Source organism: Sapajus apella, unplaced genomic scaffold, assembly GCF_009761245.1.
Source record: "Sapajus apella isolate SASKATOON/1434 unplaced genomic scaffold, GSC_monkey_1.0 scaffold49, whole genome shotgun sequence".
NCBI lineage: Eukaryota > Metazoa > Chordata > Mammalia > Primates > Cebidae > Sapajus > Sapajus apella.
In genome coordinates, this window is record NW_022436989.1 from 3,578,885 (window position 1) to 3,591,377 (window position 12,493).

Genomic DNA, 12,493 nt, shown 5'->3' on the forward strand with positions numbered 1-12,493 from the left:
CGGGGTGCACGATCCCGGGAAAAGGGGGACCCCCACGGAGACAGGTCTAGTCACGCGTCTCCGCGTCGTACCGTCACGACTTACCCCGTATTTCTTGCCCCTGGTGGAGACGGCAAGCCTCTCTTTATTCCCAGCGACCGAATTCATGGTGGCTTCTGCAGAGGAGAGCAGCTAAAGGTTCCACCAACGCTACATCCAGAAGGTCTTCCAGCCCAGAAGCGCCCCCCGGCTGCAGGGGGCTGGCTCTTAGCCCTCAAGTCGGGGTTTCTTAAGGGGTGGGGTGGGAGGGAATGAAAGCAAATGGACCCCACAAGGAATAGCACCAATTTGCAGAAAGGGTCGGGGTGGCTGGTTTATTCTTCTCTTCAAATAATGCTTTTCCTCGTCCCCTTCTGCCTCTTGCAGTCGCACGTTCCCTTTTCACGGTCACATCCATATAATTGGCATTTTCTGCAGCCAAGTCGGTCCGTTCCCCCCACGAGGGAGGAGAGGGACACAATCAGGGCACGCGGCAGCTGCAGGAGGGTGGGCGAGCCCTCCGAGCCGAGCCGAGCCGGCTGCGGGAACTTGCCTCCTTCCCCGAGCTTGCTAACTGAGTTCAAAGAAATTCTCCCAAAATATAAAGATCCAGACTCGGGGAGGAGCCTCAGCGTGTCGCCGAGCCAATATCCGCCGGCCCGTTTCGCCTGACAGTTGCGCGAGGGCAGGGAGAGGGGCGGCTCCGCGTGGCCCGGGAGCGGCCGGCGGTCAGGGCGCCCGTGTGCGCCTGGGCGCAGCGCGGAGCCTCGGGGACCCGGAGCCCGCCGCCTGCCTGCCGCCCTCGCCGCGCCGGCCGGGATCCATTTTAGGCTGCGGCGCTCCTGCCTGACATTGCGAGGCCGGGAGCCGGGCCGGGGCGGGGCGCGGGGGAGCGTCAGTCCCGCTCCCGGCGGGGAAGTTCCAGGCGCGCGGCCCGGGCCCGGGTCTCTTAATGAAACGCCGCTGCGCGAGCCTGGAGCTCAGGGGCAGCGCGAGCGAGCGCGGCGGGACGGAAACGCGGCGCCCGAGCCTCCCCCGCCCGCAGGTTCTTTCTCTTCCTGACAAGGCTTGCAGGTCTGCCTTTGAAACGCCGTGTGAAAGGGATTGAGTCACAAACAAGTCCACAAACACGCCGGGTCCTCCCCCCGCCCTTTGTTCTCGGAGACTTGCCCTGCAAACCTTTTCTGGAATTGTCCTGCCAACCCCCGGGGGGCCGGGGGCCAGCCTCCCCGACGCAGCCGGAGCACTAGGGGCCTCCGCCCCCCGCCCGCCCGAGCCCGGGTCTGTGTGGACTAAGCCGCCCGGGGTCGGGACAGGTGAGCCTGGGGACCCAGCGGGCCGGGGCTGGGCAAGGGAAACAGGGGTTCGCCGCGCTGCAAGCGGACGACTCCGGCCTGGAGAGGGGGTGTGGCGCGGCCTGGCCTTGGCCTCTCCTGGCGGGGGATCGGTCCCCTCGCCCCCGCCGCCCGTTTCTTCCTGCGCCTGGGCCTCGCGGGGTCTCCGGAGCACCCCGTCCTCGCTCCCTCTCCGATCGCCCCCCACAATCCCCCCAGCGCAGCGCCCCGGAGCGCAGGAAGCCGGCGTTTGCCAGGCTCCACACGTGGCTGCTCTGGGTGTCATTTTTCATTTCCCGGGAGGACATTTCTTCTGGTGAGCCAGCAGGTCTGTTTTGTTGTGACCTTTAATTAACACCCCGCGAGACGCCTCTGGAAGGACCGGCCCGGCGCGGGGATCACGTGGGGTGTAATGGCATCTGCGCGCCCGCGGGGAGACCCAGCCGGGGGGTGGGCGAGGGCGCAAGGGACGCTTAGGGATTTCTGGTCGCTGGCTTCTTCCGGAGCTGGGACGAGGCCGGAGGGGGCAGGAAGACAAAGGTTCGGGGTTCTGGGAGCCTGGGGCAACGCCCCCACTCGGCCTTCCTCGAGGAAAATTTCTTCGGTGCCTCCCAGGCTCTGTCCCCTCCTCCCCCGAGCCAGCTTTTGCGTGGGAATATTCCACAGCCACCAAAGCGAGGTAAAAAGGTCAAAATGAAGATGTCAGGAACAGAGTGGAAGTTTCCATGACGTTTCCACTTCCAGTGTAAAAGCGATCGTTCCGTAGGGGACCTTAGGGGGCAGGTAACGCCTCCAGGCAGCGCGCGCCGGCCCCACCCGCATCTGCATTCCGCCAAGGTGCCTCGGACACGTCTTCGCCATTGGCCACGCGCAGCGTGTGGCCAGGTGACACGGACCAGCCGGCGAGGCCGCGGGTGGGGAAGGTGGGGTGTCGAGGGGGAGTATAGGGGAGCCGCGCGATCCACCTTGGAGACCAGCAGCCGCAAGCTGGTCAGATTTGCATCTCTAAGGAGCTGTGGGCCCAAAGCGTGTTTCATGGGCTCCGAGCGCCCTCTGTTGATCAAAGTTTATAACCGGAGGCGCTTCAGGAGTTTTTAATCCGCTTTCAAACATTGGTGTTTGTGTAAAATGCATATGCAGAAAATGAAATGCACACATTTTATCTGTACAGTTCTGCGAATTTTGATAAATGGGCACTCTGCGTTGGCCATCACCTCAATAAATATATATACATCCCTGTCCCTCCTGAAAGTTGTATGCCTTTTCCCAGGCAATCCCCACCTCTTGTAAGAAACTACTGTTCTGATTTCTATCACCATGGATTAGTGTTGACTGTTCTTGAGGGTTTAATTCATAGAATCCGTCCGGCATGTACTCTTTTGGGTTTGGCTTTTTTCGCTTAACACAGGTTTTTGAGTTTCAGGTTGTTGCTAGTATAGGTCTGTTTTCTGTCTGTATTCTATGTCATCCTTCTGTCTCTCATGCCTTTTTTTTTGTTAATATAATAACTTCAGTATTTCAATTTCACTGCTTTGTTGACTTTTTATCTCTGGTGATTATAATGCAGGTTTTTTTGGTTTTTTGTCTGTTGCTTGGGCTGGAGTGTAGTGGCGCTATTATAGCTCAGGGCAGCCTCCATCTCCTGGGCTCAAATAATCCTCTCTCCTCAGCCTCCCTAGTAGCTGGGACTACAGGTGCATACCACCACACCTGGCTACTTTTTGTTGTTGTTGTTTGTTTGTTTTTTGTTTTGAGACAGAGTCTTGCTCTGTCACCAGGCTGCAGTGCATTGGCATGATCTCAGCTCACTGCAACCTCTGCCTCCTGAGTTCAAGCAATTCTCCTGCCTCAGCCTCCCGAGTAGCTGGGATTACAGATGCATTCCACCACGCCCAGCTAATTTTTGTATTTTTAGTAGAGACGAGGTTTCACCATGTTGGCCAGGATGGTCTCGATCTCTTGACCTCGTGATCCACCTGCCTCGTCCTCCCAAAGATTACAGGCGTGAGCCACCGTGCCCATCGCCTCCTGACCACGCCCCCAACCGCAACTTTTTTAAGTAGAAACGAGATCGCCCTATGTTGCCCATGCTGATCTCAAACTCCTGAGCTCAATCCATCTTCCCTTTTCCACCTTCCAAAGTGCTGGGATTATGGCATGAAACCCATATCCGGCCTATAATATGAATCGTTAACATTTCATACGCTACTTGGACTTACCATTGTGCCCCTTCACCTAAAATGTGGACTTGGAGCCACTCCGTCTTACCTTCCTCTTTTGTGCCACTAATTGGATATATGTTACACCTACATGCATTATAAAACCCACAATACAATCTTATCAATTTTACTTTAAACAATCTGCTGTCTTTCAGTGAAACTGGAAAATTTTAAGTCTTGATATCTACCCAGTTTTATCATTTCTGGGACTCTAATTTTTCCCTTTAGAGCCAAGTTTATAGTAATTTGACTATAATATTCCTAGATGTGTTACTTTTTATGTTTATCCTGCTTAGGGTTTGGTGAATTTCTACGACCTATAAATTGATCTGTAATTTTTTTAAACAAATTTGGGAGATTTTCAGCCACTACTCATTCAGATATATTTTTTCTGCCCTGTTCTCTCTTTTTCCTCTCGTCTGGGACACCAATTACATGTTTGTTATTACAGTGCTTGATATTGCCTTCAGGTCATTGAAACTATGTTCGTTACTTCCATTTTTCCCTCTTTACAGACTGAATAATTTTTACCGTTCCTTTATTAAGCTCACTAACCTTTGCTTCCGCTGCCTCCAACCTGCTGCTCAGCTGATGCAGTTGATCCAAATGTTGTGTGTGTACCTGTGTGCACATTCCCCCTTCTCTTTTTCTTCGCCCTTTAAATCCTTGAACGTAGTTATAGTACCTTATTTAAAGTTCTTGTCTGAGTTTCAACTTCTGACTCATTTGAGGGCCACTTTCTATTAACTGATGTTTCTGCTGACTCTGAATTACATTTTCCTGTTTCTTTTCATATTCAATAAATTTTAACTGTATATTGAATATTGTAGATGCTACATCATAGAGATGCTAGATTCTATTCTCTTCCTTGAGGAGTATTGATTTTTGTTCTAGCAGGCAGTTAAGTTACTGATGGGTCACCTTGAATTTGAGGAGGCTTGGTTTTATGCTTGCTTTGAGTGGTTCTAACTCGTTTTCACCCTTAGGTCTAAGAAGAATCCCTTTGTCCTGGGATTGTTCTTCACCCATGAGGCATGGGCCTTTAGCATTTCGATGGAAAGCCCAGCTGCTCTGCCAGTCCCTCAGACACCACGTTCTGCTCCCGCACACTTGACCACAGTTGAAATCTCTGCTCAACTCTTTCGCCATGCAGCTGCTGCTTTCTGTATGTTCCGAGTTCAAATTTATCAGCTGGATTTGAGGGGAATTTTGGTGAATTTCAGGGCTGCCTCAATGGCTCTCTCCTTCCCTGGATTCTTCTTCCGCCTCTCCAGCTACTCTGACAGCCCTGAACTTCACCATGGAATGCCCCAAACCCGCACGACTGGCCTTCTTCTTTGAGCTAGCCACGGCGCTCAGCAGACTAGAAGAAGGGCTGTACAACCCTAATTTTAAGAATTAGATCTTCAGGCCCCGGTATCCCATGCTTCTGGTCATTCTTCAGGGCCCCTAAATAGGTCTGTCATTGTTGTCCAGTTTATGGGTTTTCTCTGAAATTCAATGTTGTACATAAGCTGCTCCCTCATTCTAGTTTTAATGATGGCTTTTTCAAATCTACCTTGGGCTTTTGGAAATTTTGTAGTTTCAAAGGTTTTCTTTCTGGGAGTTAGCCTGTAGTTACCCTTTTATTTTCTGTTAGACTGAGGACTTTCAATGTTTGCCACTGAAACCTTTACTCATAGATAAATGATATAGATTATAAATATACATGTATTTCTTCTTCACATTTGAGGATGTTAACAGTATTACTTCAAAAAAGACACTCATTTTAAGAATGAAAGAATTAGGCTGGGCGCGGTGGCTCACGCCTGTAATCCCAGCACTTTGGGAGGCCGAGGCGGGTGGATCACAAGGTCAAGAGATCGAGACCATCCAGGTCAACATGGTGAAACCCCGTCTCTACTAAAAATACAAAAAATTAGCTGGGCATGGTGGTGCGTGCCTGTAATCCCAGCTACTCAGGAGGCTGAGGCAGGAGAATTGCCTGAACCCAGGAGGCGGAGGTTGCGGTGAGCCGAGATCGCGCCATTGCACTCCAGCCTGGGTAACAAGAGGGAAACTCCGTCTCAAAAAAAAAAAAAAAAGAATGAAAGAATTGTATACTGGTTTATAAAAGCCAAGAGCTTTTCTTTCTTTCTTTTTTTTTTTTTTTTCTTGAGATGAAGTCTCACTCTGCTGCCCGGCTGGAGTGCAGTGGCAAGATCTCAGCTCACTGCAACCTCCACCTCCCATGCTCAAGCGATTCTTGTGCCTCAGTCTCCTGAGTAGCTGGGACTAAAGGCACACACCACCACGCCTGGCTAATTTTCTTAATTTTTAGTAGAGATGGGGTTTCACCATGTTGTCCAGGCTGGTCTTGAACTCCTGACCTCAAGTGATCAGCCCGCCTTGGCATTCCAAAGTGCTGGGATTACAGGCATGAGCCACCGTACCCAGCTGCCAAGAGCGTCTATGAACATCAGTTTATTGATTCCATTGATGTCCCTGGGTGAAAAACATATCTTTCTGGTGTATCCATGAGTACAAAGTGCAAAGAAAGCTAAAGTCCACTACCTGGCTAAGAATGAAATTCTTATTCCATATTCCTTGTTGCTTAAATTATTAAATGGACATAACTTCTTTGGGAACGCCTCATGGGACTTATATTTCAGAGAATGCAATTTAGCTTTCCCATTATTTATACCTCAGCAACGAATAGCTCATAAATTTTATAGCTAAAATATATTATGTCATTGTATTTTTGAAAGCCTGAAAGTATAAGTCAGAAAAAAAAACCAGCCAGGTGCGGTAGCTCATACCTGTAATCCCAGCACTTTGGGAGGCCAAGGCAGGTGGACTGCTTGAGCCCAGGAGTTCAAGACCAGCCTAGGCAATATAGTAAGACCTCATCTTTATAAAAAAATCCAAAAAAAAAAAAAAAAAAGTTGGGTGTGGTGGCACATGCCTCTAGTCCCAGGTACTTGAGAGGCTGAGGGGAGGATCACTTGAACCCAGGAGGCAGAGGTTGCAGTGAGCCAAGATTGCGTCACTGAACTCCAGCCTGGGCAACACAGTGAGACTGTTTCAAAAAAAAAAAAAAAGGCTGGCAACTTCTAATTGCTAAGCTGAATGCACAATATAGCAGATTTGACTTCTCTTTAATATTTTGTTTTTGAACTAATTTCCGCATCAGTTCAGGCACCAGCATGCCGATGGAGCCAGCGGAGCGCATGTGCTGGAGGAGGCTGCATTTCTCCTTGAAGGATAATGAAAGCAGCTGACACTGGCCATGTGGTATCTTGATGAATTATGCAGACAGTATTTGCATATGATCTTCTGGTGTTCTGAGGACCATATGATCATGTGGGGCCACCAGAGAGTCAACAGCAAGCTGACAACGTGAATCTGTGTGCTTGGTCATTATTCTGGTGTAAGAAGTGGGTCGTTATCCTGCAAGCTGATAAAGGGTTTCTACTCCTGAAATATTTCAGTCATTAGTATCTTATCCTTATAAATTCCTTCCATGCTAAATTCCAAGCCTCGATTTCAGTCTGAAATTGACAGTTCAGATGATAAAGGTATATAGAGAGAAAGGGTATGAACCAAATTTGTGTAGTCAGAGTGATAAATTATTTTTTGGTTGTTAATTTTATTTTGTTTTGAGGTCGGGGGAGAAAGACTAAAAAGACTTAAAAAGACTTTAAGAAGATTAAAAAGAGTGACGAGGATCAGACCAGGTGTGCTCAGCCCACTGACCTTGGGCTCCAGAGGCTCACACCTGGGGCTGTGCTGCCGCACACAGAAGTAACCTGCTTTGAAAAGGAATCACGGCATCCAGTGTAGCACTGTTTACAACAGCGAAGAGGGGAAAACAGCCGACACACGCCACAGTGGGGATGGGTTTAATAACTCACAGTCTAAGCCAGGCACAGGGGCACACGCCTGTGGTCCCAGCTACTCAGGAGGCTGAGGCTGGAGGTTTTGAACCCAGGAGTTTGAGGCTGCAGTGAGCCATGACTGCGCCACTGTACTCCAGTCTGGCCAACACAGTGAGACCCCATTTCTTAAATAAACAAACAACTTACAGTCTAGTCGGACAGTGGAATACCCTGCAGCCCTTACAAATGCTCATAAAAGAACAATGGAATGCAAAGAAATTGATTATATATTCATGTCAAGCAAAAAGGTAAAGTACATGCAATATAATAATTCAGTAAAACCAAAACAAAATTATATATGTATCAGGAAGAAAAGATTAACACCAAAATATTAAAAGCATAACCATTCTTTGGGGGAGTTGCTAGTTCTATGTTTTCTTTTTACTTTTTTTTTTTTTTTTTTTTTTTGACAGGATCTCACTCTGTTGTCCAGGCTGGAGTGCAGTGGCACAGTCATAGCTCACTATATCCTTGAACTCCTGGGCTCAGGTGATCCTCCTGCTCCAGCCTCCCAAGCAGCTGGCAACCTGTAACTGCTGGAGTACAGGCACACACCACCATGCCTGGCGAATTGTTTTGTTTAATACAGACAGCATCTTGCTATGTTGCCCAGGACAGTCTGAAACAGTCTCCAGTGATCCTCCTCCCGCCTCAGCCTACCAAGGTGCTGGGATTACAGGCATCAGCCACCAGGACCAGCCTCTAATTCTGTTTTCTAAGACAAATTTAGTGTTACTGTAATCTTTAAAAGGAAACTAAAGCAAGTTTCAATTTGTCAGAAAGGAATCATAAGAAACCAGAGGGTAAAGGATGTGTATGCCCACAAGGCACCCAGATACACACACACACACACACACACACACACACACAGAGCTGCATGCCTAGCCAAAGCCAGGATACAAAAAAGCAGGCTGGGTGCTCTGTCTCTCACCTGTAATCCCAGCACTTTGGAAGGCCAAGGCAGGAGGATCACTTGAGGTCAGGAGTTGGAGACCAGCCTGGCCAACATGGTGAAACTCTGTCTCCACTAGAAATACAAAAATTAGCCAGGTGTGGTGTCATGCTTCTGTAGTCCCAGCTACTTGGGAGGCTGAGGCAGGAGAATCACTTGACCCCCAGAGGCGGAGGCTGCAGTGAGCCGAGATTGTGCCACTGCACTCCAGCCTGGGCAACACAGTGAGAGGGGCCAGGAGTTCAAGGTTACGGTGAGCTACGTTTGCAGCACTGTGCTCCCTGAGCAACAGATAGAAACCCTGTGTCTGTCTGTCTGTCTGTCTCTCTCTCTCTCTTTCAACGGCAAAGCCAGGGAAAGTGCCACGGAAAAACACCCTTCCTTGGTCCCAAGTGGGAACCACACGCCACTTAGGACTGAGGTGGAAGGTGTGGGTGGCAGGCGGGGCAGGAAAAGGTAAAAGGTTGCGAGAGTCCAGGACTTCGAATAAAACAAAACTGGGCCTAGAGGAGGGTGGGGGATTGGGGGAGGGAGAGGATCAGAAAGAATAACTACAGGGTACCAGGCTTAGTACCTGGGTGACAAAATAGTCTGTACAGCAAACCCTAGTGACACAAGTTCACCTGTATAACAAACCAAAAATAAAAGTTAAAAAAAAAAGAACTACCTGTATGATTGATGACTGCTGCAATGAATTTATAAGAAAACTAGGCTAGCACATCATTCTCTTGGGAGGATGCTGGAAACATCTTTATTTAAAATTTTTAAAACAGCACTCAGATTACAGGCAGGAGAATTGTTTAAGCCCAGGAGGTCGAGACCAGCCTGGACAACACAGTGAAAACCCTGTCTCAACAAAACTAAAAAATTAGCCAGGTATGGTGGCGTGTGCCTGTAGTCCCAACTACTTGGGAGGCTGAGGTGGGAGGATCATTTGAGCCCAGGAGGTCGAGGCTGCAGTGACCCATGCTGCACCACTGTACTCCAGCCTGGACAAGAGAGTGAGACCCTGTCTCAAAAAAAAAAGGAGGCAAGAGGGCCTTACAATTCTATAATTAGAAAATAACCTAATCAAAAATAGGTGAGACATGGACAGATATTTCATCAAAGAAGCTCTGTGTGTGGCTAAGGGGCACACAAAACACGGCTCCACATCATTAGTCATTAGAGAAATGAAATTTTAAAAAACTAGGCCAAATGCGGTGACTCACGCCTGTAATCCCAGCCCTTTGGGAGGCCAAGGCTGGCAGATCATGAGGTCAGGAGCTCAAGACCAGCCTGGCCAACACGGTGAAATCCCGTCTCTATTAAAAATACAAAAAAAATTAGCCAGGCATGGAGGCGCATGCTTGTAATCCCAGCTACTCAGGAGGCTGAGGCAGGAGAATCACTTGAACTCGGGATGCAGAGGTTGCAGTGAGCCGAGATCACACCATTGCACTCCAGCCAGGGCAACAAGAGTGAGTCTCCCTTTCAAAAAAAAAAAAAAACCCAAGGACACCACTTCATACCCACTAGAATGACTATAGTCAGGAAGACAGGCAGGACAACGCTGCTGAGGATGTGGAGAAATGGCAGCCCTTGTGGGTTGCTGGTGGGAACATAGCAAGGTGCAGCTGCGTTGGAAAAGTTTGGCAGTTTCTCAAAAAGTTAAATATAAAATCACCATACTGCCCATCAGCTTCATTCCTAGGTATCTATCCCAAGAGAAATGAAAACATACATTCACATTCACACAAAGACTTGCACACAAAAGTTCATCGTGGCATTATTTACAAAGAGCCAAAAAGTGGAGAAACGTCCCTCAGCTGATGCATGGATAGACAAAATGTGGTATATCCATACAATGGAGTATTACTGGGCAATAAAAAGGAATGAAATACTGATACATGCCGCAATTCAAATGAATCTCAAGAGCCTTATGCCAAGTGAAAGGAACCAGGCATGAGAGATCATATATTGTATGATTTCATCTACATGAAATTTTCAGAAGGCAAATCTGTAGAGACAGAAAGTAGCTTAGTGGTTACCTAGAACTGGGGACAGGAACAGGGATTGACTGGACATGAGCTTTCTTCACTGGGATGATGAAAATGTTCTGAGACTGATATATATCAATGGCTGCACCACTCAGTAAATTTACCAAAAAATATTGAACTGTGCACTTGAATAGGGTGGGTTTTATCATATGTAACGTATGTTGATAATGCTGTTTTTAGGAAGTGATGGGAGAGGTAAAGAAGGGGATGGAAATTAGGGATCAATTTCAGAGCTGTCGGCACTCAATCGCCTGGGCTGGGAGACTAAACTCATGCGCAGAGAGCGTCAGGGTGATGTTCAGGCATATGAGCTGAGCAAGAGAGATGAAGTAGCATTTCCAACAACAAGAAAAGTGGGATGAAGGTGATGTATTTGATTTAGAAAAGAGATGGACACAAGGCCGGGCGTGGTGGCTCACACCTGTAATCCCAGCACTTTGGGAGGCCAACGCAGGTGGATCACGAGGTCAGGAGGTTAAGACTGGCCTGGTCAACGTGGTGGAACCCTGTCTCTACTAAAAATACAAAAATTAGCTGGTTGTGGTGGTGAGTGCCTATAATCCCAGCTACTCAGGAGGCTGAAGCAGAGAATTGCTTGAACTTGGGAGATGGAGGTTGCAGTGAGCCGAGATCATGCCACTGCACTCCAGCCTGGGCAACAGAGCCAGACTCTGTCACGAAAAAAAAAAGAGAAGAAACGAAAAGAGATGGACACAATACACTGTGGAATACTATGCAGCCATAAAAAAGAATAAGTTCATGTCCTCTGCAGGGACATGGATGAAGCTGGATCATTCTCAGCAAACTAACACAGGAACAGAAAACCAAACACCATATGTCCTCACTTATAAGTGGGAGTTGAACAATGAGAACACATGGAGACAGGGAGGGTAACATCACATACCAGGGCCTGCTGGGGATTGGGGGGCAAGGGGAGGGAGAGCATTAAGACAAATACCTAATATATATGGGGCTTAAAACCCAGATGACAGGTTGATAGGTGGAGCAAACCACCATGGCACACGTATACCTATGTAACAAACCTGCACGTTCTGCACATGTATCCCAGAACTTAAATTTTTTTAAGAAATACATTAAAAAAAAAAAAAAAAAAAAAAACAAAGATACGGCCACAGTAATCCAAGTGTCTTTTCCCTCTGAAGCAAAAGCCCCAGCGAGACAGGTAACCTGTGTGCCCCCTTCAGGAATCCCAGCATGTCCAGCCAGAGTCCCCATGGGGTGTCGCTTCATGTCGTCTTGGGAGAGGGAACCCCAGCACTGGGAAGATCATCAAAAGACACTGGCTGATTGCTGTCGGGAATACAAGAGCCATTGAAGAAAATGAACTGAGAGTGTGTGCTTCATTTAAACACAAAAAGTTGTGATATTAAGAACTCTGTAAGGAACTGCCGCAACAAGGTCACTGTGGGTTGTCTTCGCCTAAGCCATGTAAGCCGCAGCAGGTGCAGGCGGACTGGGAGCAGCTGTGGGAGTGATGGCCGCCACAGTCAGCCATGAGGGTGGTGGGCAGAGAAGTGTACACAGCCCAGAGAAGAGCTTCAAAGACCGTGCTGGAGACTACGGAAGCCACCTGAGGACCTGCTCGGGGAAGGGAGGGACTTGCTGGGGTGTGGGATTCCGGGGTTCCTCCAATGAGGGCTTGGAATCAAGACCCATTTTTCTAAGCAGTGCTGTTGTTGCCCCCTACCCTTGACTTATCTCACAGCTGTGTGCTGCCTGAGGCTGGGGACCAGCAGGGAATTGCTAATGCCTCCACCGTCACTGCTGCAAATTTGCCACCTCCCCTTTAATTTCACCAGGATCTGCCTTCATGTCTCCATCACACAAGGAAGTTCTCTCAATTCTAAATGCTCACTAGAAAATCAGCAGTTCTGATCTCCTCACACAGGGTTCATTCAGCTTATGAGTTGGAAATGCAGTGTATCTGGATGGATGGATGGATGGATGGATAAGATGGATGGGATGGATGGATGGGATAGATGGATGGATGGGA

The 12,493-nt window shown here is 48.5% G+C and overlaps 1 protein-coding gene and 2 long non-coding RNA genes across 3 annotated transcripts in view; 1 reads left to right on the plus strand and 2 right to left on the minus strand.

Moving 5' to 3' along the window:
- Positions 1 to 633, minus strand: part of KIF26B (kinesin family member 26B) — a 557,329-nt gene extending 556,696 nt beyond the window's left edge. The window contains exon 1 of the mRNA XM_032242194.1: positions 85 to 633. Coding sequence (XP_032098085.1) covers positions 85 to 147 — 63 coding nt within the window. The 5' untranslated portion in view covers positions 148 to 633. The remainder of the gene's footprint in view (positions 1 to 84) is intronic.
- Positions 634 to 7,287: 6,654 nt separating this feature from the next.
- On the plus strand, positions 7,288 to 11,831 carry LOC116525975. Its single transcript, XR_004257898.1, has 2 exons — positions 7,288 to 7,440; positions 11,643 to 11,831. It is a non-coding gene; the product is annotated as an uncharacterized LOC116525975 (long non-coding RNA).
- LOC116525974 lies at positions 8,777 to 11,556 on the minus strand. Its single transcript, XR_004257897.1, has 2 exons — positions 11,510 to 11,556; positions 8,777 to 9,063 (listed from the first exon to the last, which is right to left on the minus strand). It is a non-coding gene; the product is annotated as an uncharacterized LOC116525974 (long non-coding RNA).
- Positions 11,832 to 12,493: the final 662 nt, after the last annotated feature.